The sequence below is a fragment of the Elephas maximus genome, chromosome X (assembly GCF_024166365.1).
Source record: "Elephas maximus indicus isolate mEleMax1 chromosome X, mEleMax1 primary haplotype, whole genome shotgun sequence".
Lineage (NCBI taxonomy): Eukaryota > Metazoa > Chordata > Mammalia > Proboscidea > Elephantidae > Elephas > Elephas maximus.
This window is the reverse complement of record NC_064846.1, coordinates 111,054,353-111,078,903: the sequence shown is the minus strand read 5'-3', so window position 1 is coordinate 111,078,903 and position 24,551 is coordinate 111,054,353. Positions and strand designations below refer to the sequence as shown.

At 41.1% G+C, this 24,551-nt stretch overlaps 2 protein-coding genes across 16 annotated transcripts in view; one reads left to right on the top strand and one right to left on the bottom strand.

Annotated features, from left to right (window-relative positions):
- The window catches only part of SPIN3 (spindlin family member 3), a 114,844-nt gene extending 109,374 nt beyond the window's left edge, over nucleotides 1–5,470 (bottom strand). For 14 of the 15 annotated variants that reach the window (XM_049872634.1, XM_049872633.1, XM_049872632.1 and 11 more), the window contains exons 1-2: nucleotides 5,173–5,470; nucleotides 4,164–4,898 (exon numbers count right to left, since the gene is read on the bottom strand). In XM_049872634.1, the coding sequence (XP_049728591.1) occupies nucleotides 4,164–4,856 (693 nt within the window). In that variant the 5' untranslated portion in view covers nucleotides 4,857–4,898; nucleotides 5,173–5,470. Of the gene's footprint in view, nucleotides 1–375; nucleotides 4,899–5,172 lie in introns of those variants that run through there. The other variant, XM_049872635.1, reaches the window with a different exon arrangement.
- NBDY (negative regulator of P-body association) overlaps nucleotides 1–24,551 on the top strand; it is a 253,177-nt gene that overhangs the window by 212,089 nt on the left and 16,537 nt on the right. The window lies entirely within an intron of this gene.

The following is a 24,551-nucleotide window of genomic DNA, read 5'->3' as shown; positions in this document are numbered from 1 at the left end:
CTATCAGCATAAATTTGCATGTGGTAGTAGAACATGTGAGTACAAGTCTGAACAGAAAAAATGACTCTTCATTTTTAGATTACTGATTATATTACCTTAACTTTTCCCATAGCTTCAACTTATAGTTGATTTTCCATTTAATTTCCCTCAACAAAAATATACTGGCCTTTCTCAAAGAGTTCCTCCCACAAAATATATCATGTTCACATACATTTCACATTCTACTATTCAGAGAAATTTGGCTGGCAGAAATTGTGAGTTTGCAGGATCATTTATGTTTTCATTAAACTTGGTTGGGGTTTGAAAGTTTGAATTTATCACGCCCCCTTCCCTTCTGAACCAATTAAAAAGTATACACAGGAACCAAATAGGGATTAAAATATCAGCTTTAATATATTGTTAAGTGAAAAAAACAAAGTTCAGAACAGCATGTACACTATGTTACTATTTGTGTAAAAAAAACTGATACACACACATACCCACACACATGACTACAAATAAATACATCAAGTATCTCTGGATGGATACATAACTGGTAACAGTGGTTAGCTTTGGAAAGTGAGACTGGGGGACTTAGACTAAGGATGGGGAGGAAACTTACTTTTTACTTTATACCCTAGTATACTGTTTGACTTTTGCCATAAAACCAAACTGGTTGCCATTGAGTCAACTCCAACTCATAGTAACCCTATAGGACAGAGTAGAACTGCCCCACAGGGTTTCCGAGGAACTGCTGATGGATTCAAACTGCCAACCGTTTGGTTAGCAGCTGAGCTCTTAAATACTGTGCCACCATGGGTCCATAGGCACAAGTTACTTTTTTTTCTGAAAACTATCTATTAAAATAAAATGAATAAAATTAGATATCAGCTTTACTGCTGACAGAGCTGGATTGAATAACACGGCTTGGACGTGACATTGGGATTCCCTACCCCAAAGACAGAGTTGGACCCACAGAGCAGAAACTTACTCAGCCATGTAGTGAAGCACTACACTATTTCCCATATCTTGCTGTGAGCAGTGAGCTCAAGAGCCAAGAGGGGCCTAGGCTGCCTATCTGTCATAACCCTTTTCTCAATTTCATCAAGTTACTCCTCCTCCCACATAGAAGATAGAATGAGTGGCAAGGGGAAATGGGCAGAAATTTTCTTTCAAATATTTTTGAGAGTTGTAAGTTCTCCTTTTTCCTTGAGTCAGAAACATGGAGAGAAGCAAAGGATAGATTCCATTATATTCTTGGAAGTTTTTGTTCCCTTAAGTCACAAGAGTTAACACCCAAGACTCTGAATGTCTTGGGAAAATCCTCCTCCCACCTCTGTAAAGCTGGTGAGCAGTTCTGCTTTTGCCCCTAGAAGGCTCTGAAATGAGTCAGAATAGGACATGAATTAAATTAACTCCAAGGCTATATTACTCCATAGGCTGAAAATCCACTCACTTTTTTAATTTTATACCCAATTTAAAATTACACCCAGCCACATTACCCAACATAGTTTACAAAGATTATATAATGAGTCCTAAAGGCAACACAGAAACGCTGGTGGTGCAGTGGTTAGGTGCTACAGCTGTTAACCAAAAGGTTGGCAGTTCAAATCTGCCAGGCGCTCGTTGAAAACTCTATCGGGCAGTTCTACTCTGTCCTATACGGTCACTATGAGTCGGAATCGACTCGCAGCAGTAGGTTTGGTTTTGGTTTAGAGGCAACATAAAAACATTCTAAATAATACAATGTCAATAACATAAAGAAAATGCCTTAATTTTAACTACATGAAACCCCCTCCAACTATTCAAACTCCGAGGGGAAAATTAATGGCCCATATTAAATTTCTAACTTAACGTCTAAAGGAATTAAAGTCCAAAATTCTGTACTTCCCAATTTCTTGTTCTTCTCATTTCAGCCATAGGAAGCTCACTGAGATGTCTGGACAGATATGGGGTTCCTTCAGCAACAGAAGCCTGGGCTCTTCTTCTTGAATGGGTGTAGTTCCTTCAGGATCTCACGACCTCAATTACTCTAATCCCACAACTGTATGTCACACGTTTTCAGAGTCCAAAGGGCTGATTAGGAAATTTATACAGTGTGCCAATTCCCAGCCACTAAAACAGTTGTACCAAGTAAATTCATGTCCCCAGGACATAGTACATATGACAATACACACCCACACTGCTGTTCTCAGCCAAATATCATAGAAGAGATTTAGTGGCATCAAAAGAAAAGTAGACAGAGAAAACTTGGGAGAAAAGAGTATCTTCTTGGTTTCATCCTCAGCAGGATGCCTGTCTGTTTTTGCCAGTAGTCTGGACTCCACGATCTGTGAACTTAAACTCATTTGGAAGATATTTTCCAAGTGGTTGATTATATTGCCATGAGTCTCAGCCTCAAATATGCAGAAGTCCAGGGTCTTATTAGCCTGCTAATGGTAATAAGGCTTCTGTCAGAAACCCAAGAAGAAAGCATTCGCTTTGGCCAGGTGCTTCTCTCCAAAAGCCTTGCTTATTTTTCAACCTTTCTTTCCTAGGCTTTGGCTAACCTTCACTAAAACCAAAACTAAATCAAACCTGTTGCCAACGAGTTGATTCCGACTCATGGTGACCCTACAGACCAGAGTAGAACTGCCCCATAGAGTTTCCAGGTAGCACCTGGTGGATTCAACTGCCGACGTTTTGGTTAGCAGCCATAGCTTTTAACCACTACACCACCAGGGTTTCCTAATGCTTTCAAAAAAAAAATGCTTTCAATAATGGAAGGTAAAAAAGTCCCTTCCATTACTTACTTTTCAGGTGCAGTATGGCTCACCCTTACCTACACATGAGTTTCTTAGGGCCAGTTAAAGATTCAGAACATAATACGAACAAAATTTATTAGATCTATGCTGGTACTGGAAACATCATTAATCCTACAGATCATCCAGTACTGATTCTAGTTCATATTATTTCACAGTCCTGCTGGGACACCAATCCCACCTGCACTTACAAGAAAGCAAAGTTTGTTTTCAGCTTTTCTAAGTTCCAGCTGGTGCCCTGCCCACCTCATATCCTGGGACTCTGAAGTCCCCTAAGAATCAAATCTAAAATCTAATTTAAAACTCCTCAAAGAGTCTTTCTTAGTACAGGAAAGAAAATTGTATCTTGGCCTGATTCCAGATTTCTGGTCTTTCATTTTGAGGTCCTGGACATACCTGTCAATCCTTGCTAAACCCAGCCTCTTTTGTGACCGAGGATTCTAGCTAGAGCCTGGTTTAATGTTCCACTGGGCTGGTACAGTCCACTTGTGCTAAATCTGCCTGCACAGCATGCATTTAAAACCCACTGCATGTCTGCAGACACCAGCCAGATATTGCAAACAGAGATTCTAATGCCATTTAAGCTACACCAGAAACCTTAATCTTTCCACTTGGAGCTTCGTTCCCAAATGCTTACCCTCTTACCAGTTTTGTAAGGTTTTTCAGCCTATGCTTATGTACTAAAGTCCAAAATAATTACCCTTTTGATTCTGAACCAGCTGAGTAACAGGTACGTGAATCAAAATGTGAACGAAATTTCAGCCTTACTTTTAGTACAGTTAGAATTAAGAATATAACTTGGAGAGGAGATCAAAATGGGCTTCCTACTCCTCTTAAAAATCAGAATTTTGAAGCCACCTGGGGAGAGAGATGAGACTGCAGACACTTACCCAGCCATTCACATGAAACGTATCAGGAAGCTTCACACCTCAACGAATGCTGAAAGTTCAAGTCCCCAAAAGGGTGAGGTGAGAAGTGTTCAGCTACCTTTAACTTATTAACACTGCCCAAGTACCCAAGATAAAAATATGGGCCCTTGATGTCAGACTTTACCCTTCTCACTAACCAGACAAATCAATCTTCCTCCTACGGGGAGGAACCAATGAAAAAGGTGGACAGAACAGCAAAATGCTTCTTCCAAAAACTTCTGAAAAGGTGGAAGTTACCATTTTTTTGCCAAGCAAAAACATGCAAAAAGGGAGAAGATGGTTCTCCTTACAAACTGGAAAGTAATCAAGACTGTGTCTACAGACTCTGTGCATAATAATTTCATATACTTGGCAAATTTCACGATGACATCTAAGATGTTTTTACCAAATCGTAGACATAGATATGGAAATCATCATCAAATTTGATAAAGTACACAGAAGGTTTCGCTTCTACCTGATGAATGACCATGCCAGTTCTCTTGGAGCCATCATCTTTGGCGTATTCCACCTGTTTGCCTACTAGGCTGTCTATGACTTCTCCAGGTTCCCTCTCTGCTGGAGAAGAATGATCGGAATCTTGAAGGATGCGGAGGTCACCGTCTTTATAATCATCTAATAGTTGGTACATATACAATACAGGATCTTTCTCATAAGTAATGTAAAACCATGTGTTCATGACAGGTGCCTGAGCTAAGACCATCCCCCTCCATTCATTTTTGGAACCTTCCTCTGTTTCAAAAATGTGTTCCACTGCTTTGCCAATCATGATTTCTGATAAATGAGTATCACTGATTCTAGATGATGCAGCTCTATTAGGAAGGACTTCAAGTGATGACACTCTTTCATCTCTGTGAAGTTCCAATCCATATACACAGTCAAATCCATCGTATTTGATAAGATACAGAGAGGGATTTACAGGTACCTGATCCAGAACAGTTCCCTTCCACTGTGTTAGAGGTTCATCTCCGTCTTTCCATCCGTGCTGAATCCTGCAGCCCACGAAGTTCCTCCGGGGCTGGGAGATGGATCTGCTCCGATGCTTTTTGTGTGTAGCCTTCCTCTTCATCATGGTAACAGACACGCTAGCATGTCCCGCGCCTGTCCTGGACCGCTGCCCTGCAGCTGCCTTTCCGAACTGGGTCTTCATGCTTGCGAGAAGCACAGCAGTGAGGCGGGGCGAGGAAAGAAACTAAGAAAAAAAAATTCACTCCATCACATGATGAGCTTTTTCTCCTTTTCAGTGAACCCTGTGCGCCCGTGCCTTTTTCCCATGACCTACACAGCAAAGATGGCTATCAAGGCCTGCAGTAGCCTTCCTCCCCAGCTCAAGGCCCACTAGTCTACAGGGAGGGAGCCGCGATTAGAACAGATGAAACAGGGGCCACCCCACAGCCCACCCTGAGACCAACACTATCCAGGCCAGAGGGCACAACAACCCACCGACCCCCAATCGCGGACCTCACCTGCCGAAATCGGACAACTCGCTGCCGTCTCAGCTGCGTTCCTGAAGCGACAAGTCGGATGCTTGCAAGACTTGCTCGGAAGGGGAGGATCCGCAGGCGAGGATCACCTCTAGAAGGGAAGCTCTCAACCGGCGCGAACTAGCTTAGCTGCCCGCTGGGGTCCCCTCAGCCACATCCGCCGCAGTCTCCTCCCTCTCTCGGAAGCGCAGCTTCCTGCCAGGAGAGAGGCCTCCCCTTCCTGCCAAATACTGAGCGCCCCCACAGCCCTCACCCGCAAAAAAGCTCTAGGCCCGGAGGCTCTCCTTGGCTCCTGGCCCCGCCCCTTCCCCAAACAGTATGCTGCGCGGTCCACCACCGCCCCTCCCCCACCGCCTACCACCCCTCCCCTAGTTTAGGGCCCGAGGCTCTCCACCCCCTTCTCCACCTCAACTCTGTCTGCGCCGGTGTCCCATCTGCTTTTCATCTTCTAGGACTTCACCCTTTACTTTTTTTTTTTTTTTTTTACCGTGCCCTTATAAAGTTATTCTTTGTATATATAAATCTGCCTTCTCTGTCATTTAAGGGGACTTGGGGTAGGGCGAGTGTAGTGGTTAAGTGCTACCACTGCTAACCAAGAGGTTGGCAGTTTGAATCCGCCAGGCGCTCCTTGGAAACTCTATGGGGCGGCTCTACTCTGTCCTATACGGTCGCTTTGAGTCCGAATCGACTGGAGGGCCGTGGGTTTGGTTTTGGTTTGGGGGTTAGGGTGAAGAGAAATGCGCCAGTGCTTACTCTCCCATCCTGACCTAATCTTTTCTTTTCTGACTGATAATGGATAGTGTCCCAACGCACACACAAACTCTTTAACGCCCTCAATAAGATTGAAGACTGCAAAGGCATTTTGAGACAAAATAAAACAAACACTGATTTAGGAAAAAGATTCTTTTCCTTGAAAAACAGAAGCATGTACACAGTTGTATTCCTCTGAAACGATTTCTCCTCAGTTTAGTCTCTATCACTAACAAATATAAATTTTAAGAAAAGTAATTTAGTTATATTTCACAGAGAAAACTGAGGGAGGGGTGGAGGTGGATAATTATAAACTGTATGTTCCATACCAGCCTTTTCTGCAGACCAGTTGTTGTTAGGTGTGGTGAGTCGGTTCCTACTCAAAGTGACCCTATGCACAACAGAACTTGTTGTTGCAGACCAGAAAAAAAAAAAAAGACCAGAAGCGATCATAAATACACGAAACACAACTTTTCATAGTAACACATATAGTCCAACTAAGCAAAGTGGCAAAAATGAACATATTCATTAATGGATCCAAAGTTACAGCCTCTCTGTAGTATATAAATATAGAAATCAAAAGCATAAATTAAAAATTATGCTTAGTAATCAATGTCTCAGTATTCTACCTTAAAAATTATTTAAGTATACAATGGTTACCCATTAATTAGCTCAAATCAGTTTCAGTTCAAGGTTTTGAAGTAGTGAAAATGTTTTTTTCTTTAGTGCTTTAATATTAAGGAGAATATATTTTCTCATTTGTTCTAATATAGCTGTATAAGCTGTGAGTAATCTCTAGTCCTTGGAAAATGGTGCAGGCTCTGTTCAAAATATAGCTGAGCAGCCTGTTCCCCTCTTAAACATAACAAACACCCTAATACCTTACAACATATTTTCCCTTATTCGAAATAGGCGATTGAGAGCTTGACATGGCTAAAGCCATAATGACGCTCTAGGTGACCTCTAAACATTTTTTTAATTGCACCAGCTGCACCGGTCTCCTCCCCTCCGAAGGGATGCAGAGCTATCTCAGCTCCCGTGGCTTTGATGTCTACTTTCTTTGTTGTCTTGAGAAACGACCTTCAGCCTGCAAACCGACAAGAAGGTTTGCTTTCTTCCTCCCTATCTCAGCATCAGCCACAGTGGACTTGGCAAAACAGCCCCACTAGCCGAAAGATTCTTGTGAGAGTTTTTCAGCCTGTCATAAATATACTGATTAGAGTCCAGGTGCCTGACATGTTTATCTTTAGTTTAAAACAGAGCTTTTGTGGTTGTTTTGTAATGTATAAGACCATCTGTGGACTACGTGCTCAAAACATTAGGTAACTGTGATCTTTTCTGTATAAAACCCTCCCATCAACCCTTTAGGGCAGACAGAATTTGGGAGAAATTTAACCCCCTCTGTCTCTTGAATACCGGTATTCAATAAAGCCTTCTTACTGCTTACCTCCTCCTGTCTCAATATTGGCTTTGCGGCAGGTGGCTCGAACCCGCAATTTGCAGTAACAGTTTCAAAGTTACCTAAAGATCTTGGAAATTATATAATGTTGTAGCCTATATATCAGACAACATAATTACTGATGAAATAAAGTTTTCCAGAATTATGATTTAGTTAAGCACAAATTTATATATTTCACAGTCCTAAATATTTAGTAAAAGTAAGACTAGCTTATTCTATTGAGATAGGGAAGAAACAGGGACTGAGCCCTAGGCAAGGAGCCCTGCAACACCTGCAACTTGCAACTTGCTTACAAATCTATGTGTTTGGCTAATGATGCAAAACCCCCATCCTGGAATGTGTGATAAGGAAAGAACAAACAATGCACTCCCTTGTAAGATGTTTTTTAGAAGGACTGACCCCAGCTGGTCCCTGGAGCATGTGCAGACATCGGCAAGGTGACTGACCGATGACTTCTGCCTGACGCCAAGTACCCAAGACAGGAATTGAACCGGCACCGCAGGAGAGACTGTGCAGGCATGACACCCCATAATAAGTCCTGCAACGAATCCCAGAATCCTCCAGGGCAGAAGCCATTGTAAAGCCATCTTAGAAAGCTGCTGCGCATGCACCTTAGTTAACAAATCCCTGCCCAGACGGGCCACTTCCTGGAAAACCCCACCTATGCCCAAGAATAAGCATAAATCCTCCCCCCCCAATCTTAAAAAACCCATGCAAGTTCTTTTTTCCGGGGGACGTGGGAGGTAAGCATTGCCTAGGCTCTCCTCATCTCTGCTTGCAAGCCTCTTTTAATAAAGCTTTGCTCATGTGGGAAATTCTCTGTGCCTCACCTGTTCATTCTTGACCAGTGAAAGGCAAGAAACTCCTTCAATTAAAGGCACAGAGGTGCTGGCAACACTATCAGTAAACTAGGAAACCCTATGGGGCAGTTCTATTCTGTCATAAAGGATCTCTATCAGTTGGATCAACTAAAGGGCACACAACAACAACAAACACGTATAAGATTGGAAAAGCATACTCAAGTAGAATAAAAATGTATGCTTATATTATTCTTAACAATGGTAACTCACAGAAAACAGTTTTTTTTTTAAACTAAAATCATTAGGCTAATTTTATTAAGGATCTATCTAAATTATGTGGACTTTAATTTTTAAAAAGTTTTCTGGTTTAGCTTCTCTAATGGTTTTTTAACAGAAAATATCTGAGTTTTAATTCCCTTAATTTTAAGAACTTTTAGGAATATTCGATTTATGTAACTGCTTATTTAACTCCAAACTAATCAGAATAAAATTCCTGAAGGACTATTACAATCTAAATTGATAATACCATTCAGAGGTAGGAAAATGTTACAGTTTCATAACCCTATCTGCCCCACCCTTTAAAGAATCTTTTCTTAAAAATAATTTTTATTGTGCTTTAAATGAAAGTTTACAAATGAAGTCACTCTCTCAACATATAAACTTATATATACCTTACTACATACTCCCACTTACTCTCCCCCTAATGAGTCAGCCCACTCCCTCCTTCCAGTCTCTCTTTTTGTGACCATTTTGCCAGTTTCTAACCCTCTCTACCCTCCCATCTCCCCTCCAGACAGGAGATGCCAACACAGTCTCAAGTGTCCACCTGATACAAGTAGCTAACTCCTCATCAGTGTCTCTCTCCAACCCATTGTCCAGTCCATTCCATGTCTGATGAGTTGTCTTCGGGAATGGTTCCTATCCTGGGCCAACAGAAGGTTTGGGGACCATGACCACCAGGATTCTTCTAGTCTCAGTCAGACTATTAAGTCTGGTCTTTTTATGAGAATTTGGGGTCTGCATCCCACTGTTCTACTGCTCTCTCAGGGGTTCTCTGTTGTGCTCCCCGTCAGGGCAGTCATCGGTTGTGGCCGGGCACCATCTAGTTCTTCTGGTCTCAAGATGATGTAAGTCTCTAGTTCATGTGGCCCTTTCTGTCTCTTGGGCTCATAGTTATCGTGTGACCTTGGTGTTCCTCATTTTCCTTTGCTCCAGGTGGGTTGAGACCAATTGATGCATCTTAGATGGCCGCTTGTTAGCATTTAAGACCCCAGACGCCACACTTCAAAGTGGGATGCAGAATGTTTTCATAATAGAATTTATTTTGCCAATTGACTTAGAAGTCCCCTTAAGCCATAGTCCCCAAACCCCCGCCCTTCCTCCGCTGACCTTTGAAGCATTCAGTTTATCCCGGAAACTTCTTTGCTTTTGGTCCAGTCCAGTTCAGCTGACTTTCCGTGTATTGAGTTTTGTCCTTCCCTTCACCTAAAATAGTTCTTATCTACTATCTAATCAGTAAATAACCCTCTTCCACCTATCCTCCCTCCCTCCCCCCTCTCGTAACCACAAAAGAATGTGTTCTTCTCAGTTTAAACTATTTCTCAAGATCTTATAATAGTCGTCTTATACAATATTTGTCCTTTTGCCTCTGAAAAATTTCACTCAGCATAATGCCTTCCAGGTTCCTCCATCTTATGAAATGTTTCACAGATTCATCACTATTCTTTATCGATGCATAGTATTCCATTTTGTGAATATACCATAATTTATTTCACCATTCATCCATTGATGGACACCTTGGTTGCTTCCAGCTTTTTGCTATTGTAAACAGTGCTGCAATAAACATGAGTGTGCATATATATATTCTTGTAAAGGCTCTTATTTTTCTAGGATATATTCCGAGGAGTGAGATTTCTGGGTGGTATGGTAGTTCTATTTCTAACTTTTTAAGGAAATGCCAGATAGATTTCCAAAGTGGTTGTACCATTTTACATTCCCACCAGCAGTGTTTAAGAGTTCCAACCTCTCCACAGAGTCTCCAACATTTATTATTTTGTGTTTTTTGGATTAATGCCAGCCTTGTTGGAGTGAGATGGAATCTCATCGTAGTTTTAATTTACATTTAAGAATCTTTTAAAGAAGTAAATTTATAATAATTATTGTCTTTTTGAGGCCTCATTACACGAATGAAAATCAACAATCCATCCTTTTTTTAATGCACTTTCCAAATGAATCAATTTATATCAAAAAGTATTTCAAAGTAGCTACCGAAGCCCAACTAATAAGACATGTGCAAGAAGCAGTTTTTCTTGGAAGAGAAAAGAACTGGAATTTAAAACAACCTCATGAATAGCTGGCAAAGTCAGCCTGGCTAATCTGAAAATGGGCAGAAAGGGAAAACAAAACAAACAAACAAAAAAACCCAGATAGAACACTCTCTCTAGATCAAAGCCAACACTCTCAAGACAAAATCTTATCTAGTTTTATAGGTAACTCACCATGAAACTTGTGCCACTTTTGGTGAGAATCACAAATTCACCAGTCTGTGAGACCAGTCTATGGCTGTGTTTTACTTTATGATTTTCCTTTTTATGACAATCAACAATAGCATAACACTCTTGAAACAGCACAATTCAAAACAAGGGAACATACACACTCAAAAAGTTGTTGCTAGGTGCCCCTGAGTTCGTTCCAACTCATAGTGACCCCATGTGCAAGAGAACGAAACACTGCCTGGTCCTGCGTCATCTTCACAATCGTTATTATGCTTAAGCCCATTGTTACAGCCACAGCGTCAACACATCTCATTGAGGGTCTTCCTCCTTTCCGCTGACCCTCTACTTTATCAAGCATGATGTCCTTCTCCAGGGACTGGTGCCTCCTGATAATTTATCCAAAATATGTGAGATGAAGTCTCGCCATCCTTGCTTCTAAAGAACATTCTGGCTGTACTTCTTCCAAGACAGATTTCATTCTCCTGGGAGTTCATGGTATATTCAATATTCTTCGCTGACACCGTAATTCAAAAGCATCAATCCTTCTTCGGTCTTCCTTATTCATCATCCAGCTCTCACATGCATATGAAGCAATTGAAAACACCATGGCTTGGGTCAGGTGCACCTTGGTCCTTAAAGTTACATCTTTGCTTTCTAACACTTTAAAGAGATCTTTTGCAGTAGATTTGCCCAGTGCAAATCTCGACTGCTGCGTCCATGGGCATTGATTGTGGATCCAAGTAAAATGAAATCCTTTACAGCGTCAATCTTTTCTTGGTTTACTGTGATGTCGCTTATTGGCCCAGTTGTGAGGCCTCTTCGCTTTCAGCAAGCAAGGCTGTGTCATCTGCATATTGCAGGTTGTTAATGAGTCTTCCTCCTATCCTGATGCCACATTCTTCTTCATTTTTTGACCCTTACACACCCCAAGGAATTGATGGACTATCAATTGAGATGTTTCAACAAACAGATGCAGCGCTGGGGGTGCTCACTGGTCTATGCCAAGAAATATGGAAGTCAGCTTCCTGGCCAACTGATTGAAAGAGATCCATATTTATGCCTATTCCCAAGAAAGGCGATCCAACTGAATGTGGAAATTATAGGACAATATCTTTTTTTTTTATCATTAATATCACAAGCAAGCAAAATTTTGCTGAAGATCATTCAAAAACGGCTGCAGCAGTATATCAACCGGGAACTGTCAGAAATTCAGGACGTGGAACCAGGGATATCATTGCTGATGTCAGAAGGATCCTGGCTGAAAGCAGAGAATACCAGAAGGATGTTTACCTGTGTTTTATTGACTGTGCAAAGGCATTCGACTGTGTGGATCATAACAAACTATGGGTAACACTGCGAAGAATGGGAATTCCAGAACACTTAATTGTTCTCATGAGGAACCTTTACATAGATCAAGAGGCAGTTGTTCAGGCAGAAGAAGGGGATACTGATTGGTTTAAAGTCAGGAAAGTTGTGCGTCAGGGTTCTATTCTTTCACCATACCTATTTAATCTGTATGTTGAACCAATAATAGGAGAAGCTGGGCTACATGAAGAAGAACGGGGCATCAGGATTGGAGGAAGACTCATTAACAACCTGCCTTATGCAGATGACACAACCTTGTTTGCTGAAAGTGAAGAGGACTTGAAGCACTTACTAATGAAGATCAAAGACCACAGCCTTCAGTATGGATTGCACATCAACATAAAGAAAACGAAAATCCTCACAACTGGACCAATGAGCTACATCATGATAAATGGAGAAAAGATTGAAGTTGTCAAGGATTTCATTTTACTTGGATCCACAATCAACAGCCATGGAAGCAGCAGTCAAGAAATCAAAAGACGCGTTCCATTGGGCAAATCTGCCGCAAAGGACCTCTTCAAAGTGTTGAAGGGCAAAGATGTCGCCCTGAAGACTAAGGTGAGCCTGACCCAAGCCATGGTATTTTCAATCACATCATAGGCATTTGAAAGCTGGACGATGAATAAGGAAGACCAACGAAGAATTGACACCTTTGAATTGTGGTGTTGGCGAAGAATATTGAATATACCACGGACTGCCAAAAGAATGAACAAATCTGTCTTAGATGAAGTGTGGCCAGAATGCTCCTTAGAGGCAAGGATGGTGAGACTGCGTCTTACATACTTGGATATGTTGTCAGGAGGGATCAGTCCCAGGAGAAGGACATCATGCTTGGCAGAGTACAGGGTCAGCGGAAAAGAGGAAGACCCTCAGGGAGGTGGATTGACACAGTGGTTGCAACAACGAGCTCAAGCATAACAATGAGTGTAAGGATGGCGCAGGACCAGGCAGTTTTTCTTTCTGTTGTGTGTAGGGTCACTATGAGTAGGAACCGACTCGAGGGCACCTAACAACAACAACAGACCCCAGCATGTTTTTTCCTTTTTCAATATGGGCGACTGAGAGCTTGAACCTGTAAGTTTTTCTCCTTCTTCTGCCTGCCTCCTCCTTCCCATACCTCTGTTAAAGAATTTGTTTTGAGACTTTTTTCTTTGTTTGATCTGATGTAAATAACTTTGTTTTGTTCTGTCAGACCACCTGTGACTTACAACCCTCCACAGGAAGATCAGAGCCCAGGTGTCTGATACGTATATCTTTAGCCTGATAAAGAGTCTTTTGTCACTATCTTGTAATGAATGACTACTCAAGCCAGGCCATCTGGGGACTACAAAGGCACTTAAAACCCTTGTAAGATTCTATATAAGCTCTAAAGTAAAATTGCTGTTTAGGACTCCACGGAGACAGCCTGTGTTGCTGCCAGGTCTGCGTTGATGTATAAACCAAAACTAAACCCAGTGCCCTCGAGTCAATTCCGACTCATAGAGACCCAATAGGGCAGAGTAGAACTGCCCCATAGAGTTTCCAAGGAGGGCCTGGTGGATTCGAACTGCCGACCCTTTGGTTAGCAGCTGTGACACTTAGCCACTACACCACCCGGGTTTCCGCGTTGATGTATACATCTCCTTAATAAACTTTCTCACTCTTTCTGACTTGGAGTATGTTTCATTGGCTCTGAAGCTTCCGCTGAGACTTTCCCTGCTCCACCGCGGTTCCCCCCTACCCTCGCAGCCCACCAAGCCATGGCTTCTAACTACAGTTTGGCCCAATCACACTGCGGCCCTAATCCCAGTTTGAATTTGGTGCCAGAATCCCAAGCCTGCGGGAACCAGGATTTTGAAGCATGCGCAGGACCTGAAGAGCTGTGTCCTTGATCTGACCTTGGACCTGAACATCACCGACATGATTCAACATTCGGACCTCCAAATGTGGACATGGGAGAGCAAAGGGCGGAGAGTTCCAGGCATCAAACCCAACCCCCAGACGCCACTGGAAATAAAAAGCTCCCCAACCCCCTCAGACAGCGAGCAAATGGTCTTTCAGCTGCTAAGCCTCCTATTGCTCCTTGTTTGCACAAACAATAAATTTCCACTTTCTGTTTTCCTTGCAACTGGTGGTGTGGCATCTATCTTATTCCAATCAGCTAATAAGACAGGACAAGAACCCTCGTTCAGTTACAGCTCGGCTGCTCCAGGGCACAGATCCTAATCGGGTAACAAATTTTGGGTGCCCAACATGGGGCTCCAATTACTCAGGCCCTGGTTCTGTCTCCCTAAGGACCAAGCCCCTGGGATGGACCTGGGAAGAAAGAAGGTGCACTCCTCCTCAACTTGTGGAGGTCTCTCAACCTGTGGTGGCCCAGAGGTCTAGGGATAGGAGAGGACTCCACAGCAGCGAGCTCCAGACAGAAGGAGAAAGTTTCTGTTGGTCATCATAAGTAACTGGGCGTCGGGTGGTAAATCCTCTGTAAAAGCCACAGGGGCGTCGGTTCTCATAGACTCCCTCCAAGAACGGGTGACTAGGTCCCGTGAGGTTGAATGATGGACAGGTGAGGTTCCCCGTTGCAAGTGGGTACCCAGGAGGTAAGATTCCAGCCGAGAGTCCACTAGGAACTGGACTTATTTAGGATGGAATACGTTAAGAGATGTCTTAAAATTGTGCATAATTAAGTGTGCTCTGTAGATGGTTATAGAGATTTTGGTACTATTATAAAGCTTGATCTGTTCTGTACTTGAACTAACAAGTAGGATGAAAAGCTGTATGTGGAATGTTTTATGACTTTATGGCATGAAAAAAGGGTAAAGCCTCTGTTTTAGCCCCCCTTGTGCAGGCAAATGATGATGACAAGAGATGAAGAACCAGAGGATGTTCTTCATATTCCCCCACCTCAACCCCCCCCCCGACACCCATTCATGATCCCTCCCTGGTGGTATCAGAAGATGAGGAAGGGAAGGCCTTGAAAAGGAGCGGGGGGTGGGGGGTGGTGGAGGAGGTGGGACAGATATGGTCTCCACACCCCATACTAGCAGTGGGGTACAATTAGGCCCAGTTCCCCGGGAGGGCTTTACCCGCTCCAGGAGGTGCCAGGCCCCGCTGCAGAAAGGCCACCTCAGATAATGTAAGTCCATAATCCGTTCCTGGTGTGTGATTTGTACAATTGAAAGCGAAATCTTCCAGAGTATTGGTGAGACCCACATGCCATGACTGAATGCATTCGAGGTCTTTACCAACAGAGATCAGGTAAAAGAGGCCAAGAAAAAGAAAAAAAAGAACCAGGACATGAGGAAACAGGCCAATCTACTGGCCGTTGCTCTAAGATCATCGATCGGAAGACAACGAGGCCAAGGTAAGCAGAGCCCCAACTAAAAAACCAAAGCGCATTTTTCAAAGAAGAGGGACACTGGAAAAATGAATGCCTCAAAAAGAAGAATGGAAAAGGGCCAGGCAAAATTGAAAGGGTGAGGAGGAGAAGCTTTGTCAAGGAATTATGAAACAGCAGGAGGAGGACAGCCTGCAGACTTTTTGATTGATACGGGAGCAGCCTTCTCGGTACTACCCAGAAGCTTAAAGGCACTGCCTTGACCAGCAGTACTCAAGTTGTCCAGGTGACTATTTTGCAGCCAATAGACTGTAAAATAGGAAAAACTAAGCTATCCCACCAGTTTCCCGTATGCTCGGTCCCCTCTTTGGGGATGGGATTTCCTAAGTAAAGTGCATGCTGAAATCTCTTTTGATGAAAAAGGCCTGTCTTTGAAAGTACCGCCAGCAAACGCCTGGAAAGTGCAAGCAGAGGTCTTAGCACTCACCCAACTGGTGCTATCCCCTGTGACCGTCTCACCTACGGTTCAAAGAGTGGTTGATGCCTTGGCCCTGGGGGTTTGGGCCAGTGGCCAGCCAGGACCAGCTAGGACTGTCCTCCCTGTGACTGTGGAGCTGTTACCCAACGTCCTGTCTCCTCAGATTAAATCAAGTCCTCTGAGAATTGAAGCTCTCCTGGGACGGCAGGGACCAATCATTGGATACCTAGAGTGGGGACTGTTGTGGGAGTGGCAATCCCCATTCAACACTCCTGCTCTCCCAGTGAAGAAGACATAGACCTGTGAGTACTGTTCTGTCCAAGATTTGTGGGCTGTTAACAAAGTTGTTAAGACCTTACACCAGGTAGTCCGGAACCCACATGCCCTACTATTGGCCCTTCCACCTTCCTGTACTCATTTTACTTTTTTGCATTTAAAAAACGCTTTCTTTTGTATCCTGCTGACTGCTGAGAGCCAGATGATCTTTGCTTTAGAATGGGAAGGGAACAAAAGAAAGAAACAGCTCTGTTAGACTATGCTACCTCAAAGGTTTAATAATTCCCTATTGTTTTTGGAACCGTGCTGGCCCAAAATCTAGAGCAATTATCTGCCTTCAACCAAAGAGTGGTCCTGCAATATGTGGACCAACTGATAGAGAACAAGTCTGAGAAAGACTCTATTACAAACACTGTGACTGTCTTAAACTTTTTGGACCCAGTGTCTTTAAGAAAGTTACAATATACTTAACCACCACGCCACCAGGGTTTCCTCCCTACTTGTAAAAAAACCCACCCCCCCTTTAAAAGTAACTTGCCTGCTCATCCTTGGCGAGCAGTCTTAGCAGCAGCAGCTCCTACTGACTGCATTTCCTGGTACAACGAAATAAAGGTGCCTTTCTTGTTCTTCCACCTTGGTCTCTTCTTTATTGGCCAATAAAAGTCATGCGGAGTAAGAAGCTGGGGTTTCCACCCAGTAACAGTTACTTTTTTTTCTCATTAGATAAATTCTGAGCTAGCTTATGCTTAACAATGTCTTTATAACAAAAGGATTCGTAAAGATTTAATAACTGTTTCTCAGATTCCTTATTATTAATACTCCTTAAAGCTGGGAAAAAAAAACAAGTTAATAGTTTTACAGTTTTGGTGGTCAGGTTTTTACTGTTATTTTTTGATTTCGTGGGTAAGAAAACAACTTAAAAATCGAACTAAGATGTCCATTATTAATTTTTTATTTGATACCTTCTATCATATGACACTTAGGATTTATTAATTGTTATGAATGATCCTTGCACATGAATTGTTAATTTGTTTACTTCGACAGAATAAAGAGCCTGGACACAAAACTGTAATTAGAATTTAGTATTTCAACATAGTGAGATCATAAGCCATTGAAGAAAGAATTATTATACAAGTGATTCAAAAATAATTTGTTATTTATAAGAAAAAGTTACACCCTACTTTCATAACTAAATTGTGGGACTAAAGAATAAAGATGTAAGAAAATTGATAATATTAATTGTTCTTTACTGAAAGGGTAAAAGGCTAACAATGGAACTCAAAAGCAATGTTAAATGAGAAAGAAAAAAAGGTATCAATAAATCTGGATGCCTGAAAAGGTAAAATATCAGGAACTTAAAAAAAATAGCACAAATATTTAATGGTATACAAACTGGAGAAATACCTGCCACGAACATATCTGAGGAAAACTATCTGTTATGTATATAGTGCTCCTATGAACCAATAGACTGACAAATTTTGAAAAATGGATGAATAATTTATATTACTCAAAAAAGATAGAAATGACTGATGAAGATGGGAAAAAGTTCAATCTCACTACTACTAAAATAAATGTGAATTCAAATAATGATTCACTAATGCACTTTTTACACTTTTTAAAGTAATTTTTTAGATAAAATTCACAAAACGAAATTCACCATTTTAACTATTTTAAAATGTACAATTCAGTGGAAATTAGTACATTCACAACTTTGTACAACAATCACCACTATCTACGTACAAAACATTTTTATCACCCCAAAAGGAAACCCTGTACCCATTAAGAAGGATTCCTGGTGACACAGTGGTTAAGAGCTCAGCTGTTATCCAAAAGGCTGGCTGTTCCAACCCCCCATTTGATCAACAGGAGAAAGATATGGTAGTCTGCTTCTGTAAAGATTTACAGCCTTGGAAACGCTGTGAGGCAGTTCTACTCAGTTCTATAGGGTTGCTATGAGTCGGCATCATTTCAACAACAATGGGTTTGTTTTTTGGTTATACTCATTAAGTAATCACTCTTCCTTCTCTTGTCTCCCCAGAACCTGGAAACCATTAATCTGCTATCTGTATGGATTTACCTGTTCTGGACATGTAATATAAATGGAATCATACAGTATGTGGCCTTTTGTATCTGGCTTATTTAGCTTAACACAATATTTCCAAGCTTCATCCATGTTGCAGCATGAATCAATACTTCATTCTTTTTTATGACTGCAAAATTTATCATTGTATGAATATACCCCATTTTGTTCATCCATTTATCAGTTGTTGGACTTTGGGTTGCTTCCACTCTTTGGCTATTTGAATAGTTTTACTATGTACATGAGTGAGCAAGTTTTTGTTTAAATATCTGTTATCTGTTTTCAATTCTTTTGGGTATACACTTAGCAATTACTGGGTCATAGCAATTATATCTTTAACTATTTGAGGTACCACCAAACTTTCCCATAGGAGCTGCACCATTTTACATTTCCACCAGAGATTCCAATTTCTCCACATTTCCACCAACACCTATTTTCTTTCTTTCTCTCTCTCTCTTTCTTTCTTGCTACCTTCCTTCCTTCCTGTCCTTTTTCTATTATTATAGCCAAAAAGGTAATTGATGAGTATGTGGAGAAATTTTAGATTTTATATTTAGGTCTTTGATCCATTTTGAGTTAGTCTTTGGGCAAGGAGTGAGGTATCAGTCTTGTTTCATTTTTTTGCAGATGAATATCCAATTATGCCAGCATCATTTGCTAAAAAGACTGTCTTTCCCCCATTTAACTGTTTTGTGGCCTTTGTCAAATATCAACTGCTCATATGTGGATGGATTTATGTCTGGATTCTGAATTCTGTTCCATTGGTCCATGTATCTGTTATTGTACCAGTACCAGGCTCTTTTGACTACTGTGGCGGTATGATAGGTTCTAAAATCAGGTAGAGTAAGGCCTCCTGCTTTGTTCTTCTTTTTCAGTAATGCTTTACTTATCCGGGGCCTCTTTCCCTTCCATATGAAGTTGGTGATTTGCTTCTCCATCTCATTAAAGAATGTTGTTGGAATTTGGATTGGAATTGCATTAAATCTACAGAGCACTTTTGGTAGAATAGATATTTTTGTAACGTTAAGTCTTCCTATCCATGAGCAAGGTATGTTTTTCCACTTACGTAGGTCCCTTTTGGTTTCTAGGACAGAGTAGAACTGCCCCATAGAGTTTCCAAGAAGTGCCTGGTGGATTCGACCTGCTGACCTTTTGGTTAGCAGCCATAGCACTTAACCACTATGCAACCATGTTTTCCAGATACTTCTTAGACATAACCAAATACCTTGCAGGATTGGTTTACTGGTTTGAAGGCTTAGGACCATAGTCATGTGGAAAAACTCAGCCAACTGGCATAATTAGTTCATAAAGTTTATTGTCTACATCTTAGTTTGGTGAGTAGTGTCTCTGGGGTCTTAAAAGCTTTCGAGCAGCCATCTAAGATATTGGTCTCTACGTGTCCGCAGCAAAAGAGAAAGAAGGAAACCAAAGACTCAGAGAAGAAACTAGTCTACAAGATGAATAGTCTACACAACTACTCTCATCTACCCTGAGACCAGAACTAGATGGTACCTGGCTACCACTACCAACCTTTCTGATCAGGGACACAATCTATGGATCCAGAGAGAAAGGAAGAAAAATGAAGAACAGAACTCAGGTTCTTAAAAAGCCTGGATTTACGGGTCTGGATGGGACTAGAGGATCCCTTGAGATTATCACCCTGAGATACACTTCAACTTTGAGCTGAAACTACTCCCAGAGGTCATCTTTCAGCTAAATAACAAAGTGGCTCATAAAATAAAGACTATCTCCCTGTAAGAACTTTGCTTCTTTAAAAAATCATCTATGTGAATCCAAATGTTCAACATTTACTGTAAAGCAAAGATGAGAATGTAAGGGGGCAGGGAAACTAGATTACTGGAAATGGAACAACCCACACAGAAATAATGAAAATGTTGACACTCTGTGAAAAATGTAACCAATGCCACTGAACAATTTGTGTAAAAATTGTTAAATGGGAACCTAATTTTTTTTTAACTTGCTCCAAAAACTCAATAAAATATTACTTAAAAAAAAAAGTAATTTGTCACATGGCCAGCAGTTTTACAAATTAAAAAAAAATCAGTTGACCCTAGAAGTATGGGTTTATTTATGGACTATCAATTCTATTCCATTAATCTATATGTCTAGTATTATGCCAGTAATCACACACACTTGAGAAGTGTAGATTTGCACAAGGTGTTAAAATAAGGAGGTATGAGCCCTCCAATTTTGTTCTTTTTCAAATTATTTATGCATATTCTGGGTCCCTTCCAATTCCATAAGAATTTCAGGATCAGCTTGTCTGTTTCTGTGAAAAAAAAAGCCAATTGAGTAGTTGATATGTTTTATATTGAATCTGCAGATCAATTTGGGGAATATTGCTATCTTAATAATAGTAAGTTTTCCAATTCATGAACATGAGAGTTGTTTCCATTAAGTCTTTTATTTCTTTCAACAATTTTTTGAAGTTTTCAGTGCACAAATCTTGAACCTCCTGGATTAAATTTATTAATTTTTTTTTTCGTTTTGATGCTAATGTAAATGGAAATGCTTTCTTTGATTTCATTTTTAGATTGCACACTGCAAAACTAAAACCAAACCCACTGTGGTCGAGTGGAGTCAATTCCAACTCATGGCAACCCTATAGGGCAAAGTAGAACTGTTCCATAGGCTTTCCAAGGCTGTAAATCTTTATGGAAGCAGACTGCCACATCTTTCTCCTGCAGCACATTGCAAGTGTATAGAAATAGACCTGATTTTTGCATAAAGTTCTTGTATACCACAATTTGCTGAACACAGTTATTAGCTATAACAATTTTTTGTGGATTTTTAAAAGAGTGTTCTATACTTAAGATCATGTCATCTGCAAATAGTTTTACTTCTTCCTTTCCAATCTGGATGTCATTTACTTATTTATTTTTTGCCTTTTTTTTGTTGTTCTGCCTAGAACTTCCTGTAGAATGTTGACTAGAAGTGGTGAGAGTCAACAACCTTGTCTTATTCTTGATCTTATGTTGGGGAGGAGGGGAACTTTCTTTCAACATTAGGTTGAAAAACCGAAACCCGTTGCCATTGAGTTGATTCAAACTCATCACGATCCTGTAGGACAGAGTAGAACTGCCCCATAGAGTTTCCAAGGAGTGCCTGATGGATTAGAACTGACGACCTTTTGGTTAGCAGCTGTAGTTCTTAACCACTATGCCACCAGCATTTCCAGGGTTTTTCATAGATGTCCGTTATTATGTTTTATTTATTTATTTATTTTCTCAGAAGGGTGTTGGTTCTGTGAAATTTTCTTTCCTGTATCTACTGGGGTGGTCTTTTTTTCTTGTATCTATTTTTTGGAGGGGGCAGTAGGATCAAACAAATCTTTTCTAAAAAATAGCATTTTATTGTGTTTTCAGTGAAAGTTTGCACAGCAAATTAGACTGCCATTTGACAATTTCTACAAAAATTGTTTAGTGACATTAGTTATATTTTCCATAATATGTCAACATTCTCTTCTTTTTCAGTACTCTAGTTTCCCAGAATCAAAGATACCTGGAAAAATATCTGTTACTTTATTTTTACCAAAATAAAACAGTGCTGATCAGTAAGTACATAGTATCTGGAAATTTTTTTTCCAAGCTGATGCTACATGAATACAAATGGCAACAATGTGCTTTTTTTGTAATTAGAACATCATCCAAAACAATTTATTTTTCTTATTTTATACATTTCCTTTCCTCCATTGTCTAAAATTTTATAAAGCTTTCTGTGTTGTTCTTCTTACTGCCTTAGAGTTTAGAGATAACGTAAAAATGATCTGTTGTTATTTTTTTGTTCTAGATAGTTGTGATGGTTAAAGTTGTGTGTCAACTTGGCTGGGCCATGATTCTCAGGAGTTTGGCAGTTATGTAATATGTAGTTATCCTCCATTTTCTGATATAATGTAGTCACCTCCATGATGTGATCAGCCAAGCAGTTGTAAGGGGAGTTTCCTTGGGGGTGTGGCCTGCAGCCAATATATATGGATGTTCTAGCAAAGCTCACTGGCTTTTGTTTGCTGTGGTTCCTGCATCCAGTTCATCATCTCTGACCTCTGGTTCTGGAGACTTGAACCAATAGCATGTGGTATTGCCTGACCATATTGGAATTCATTGGCCTCCACAGCCTGTGAGCTGCCTATCTTGACCTGCCTATCTTGGGTTCATCAGCCCCTGCGGCTTGGGACTTGCCATCCCCTATAACCACATAGAAAACCCTGGTGGCGTAGTGGTTAACAACTATGCCTGCTAACCAAAAGGTTGTCAGTTCAAATCCACCAGGTGCTCCTTGGAAACCCTATGAGGGCAGTTCTACTCTGTCCTATAGGGTCACTATGAGTCTGAATCAACTCGACGGCAATAGGTTATGGGTTTTATAACCACATAAGTACACACACACACACACATATATATATATATATATATACACACCCCTCACTGGATTTGCTTCTCTGGAGAAGGCAACATAAGACAATAGCCTTCCAGGTTCAACCTCACAATCTAAGTTCTAATATGGTGGTTCTCAACATTATCAGATGCAATGCCCTAGGTTTTAACAACTAATTTGAAGATGCTCCTTAAAAAAAAATTCTGGCTTATCTTTTATTATCCCCTGCAGGGCACATATGATTTGCATTCAACTATTAACCTAAATGTTGGTGGTTAAAACCCACCCAGTGGCACCATGGAATTAAGGTCTGGTTATCTGCTTCTACAAAGATTATAGCCAAGAAAACTTCATGGAACAGTTCTCATCTGTAACACATGGGGTCGCCATTAGTTGGAATTTATTCAATGACAATGGGTTTGGTTTGGGTATCCTGCTGTAGTAAGTATTGTCAGTACTCTGCCCATATTTCCTAGGGCTTTGCCATTTTGGTGCACTCTGGTCCAACTTGCAATTGCCAGCACCTTTTTTTTTACACTCAGTGGCTGAAGACATAAGTGCAGCAGACTGGAAGGGCCAGGGGAATTAACGCTGTTTGGGAACAGGCCTCAACCATTGACTGGTGTATAAACACCCCCACCCCCTTGATCCTCATTCCTCCATAGGGTTAAACTCCAATTGCACAAGTGGATACTTGTTTCATAACACACATTTTACTGGCTTTCTTTCCCTGCCTTAATTTATTACTCCCATACTCAGGTTTCCTAGGATGTCATGGATTGAATTGTGTCCCCCCATAATATGTGTCAACTTGGCCAGATCATGATTCCCAGTATTGTGTGGTTGTCCTCCATTTTGTGATTGTAATTTTATGTTAAAGAGGATTAGGGTGGGATTGTAACACACTTACTAAGGTCACATCTCTCATCCAAAGTAAAGGAAGTCTCCCTGGGGAGTGATCTGTACCACCTTTTATCTTACAAGAGATAAAAGGAAAGGGAAGCGAGCAGAGAGTTGGGGACCTCGTACCACCGTGAACACGTCCTTTGGATCTGAGCTTCCTGTGCTGAAATGCTCCCAGACCAACGGAAGACTGAAGCATTACAAGAACCTTCTTCCAAAGCCGACAGAAAGAAAGCCTTCTGCCAGGGCTGTTGCCCTAAATTTAGACTTCTAGCCTACTAGACTGTGAGATAATAAATTTCTCTTTGTTAAAGACATCCGCTTGTGGTATTTCTATTATAGCAGCACTAGATGACTAAGACGTAAGACCATTTCTCAAATAAGTTACCTGCACTAGAAAACTTGCTCTGGGTCTGATCTTCAGGGAACCCAAATTTTAAAAATTCCACTCTATTCTGGTGACACTTCCTCGGCCATGACTGAACCGGGCAGACCTGGTTCGAAGCCCTGGTATAATTCTTTTAACGTGCTGCTGGTGTATATTCATAAGGGATATTGGTCTATAGTTGTTTCTTTTGTGTGTGTGTGTGTGTGAGGGGCTGGGGATAATGGGACTAAGTGCTAAATGGGTACAGCATTTTATTTGGGGGTGATAAAAATGTTTTGGAACTAGATTTAAAACAAACACACACACACACAAACACCTGTTACTGTACAGTTGACTCAGACTCACATGTTCCGTAGGGATTTCTTGACTGTAATCTTTATGGAAGCAGATCACCAGGCCTTTCTTCTGTGGCAATACTGGATGGGTTTAAACCTCCAACCTTTTTACAATAAAATGTTTGTGCAACCCAGGGACCTATCAGAGCTAGATCCAAACCCAAACCCAAACCTGTCGCCATCAATTCTAACAGCGACCCTATAGCATAGAGTAGAACTGCCCCAAAGGGTTTCTGAGGAATGGCTGGTGCATTTGAACTGCTGACCTTTTGGTAAGCAGCTGAGCTCTTTTTTTTTAATTGTGCTATAGGTGAAAGTTTA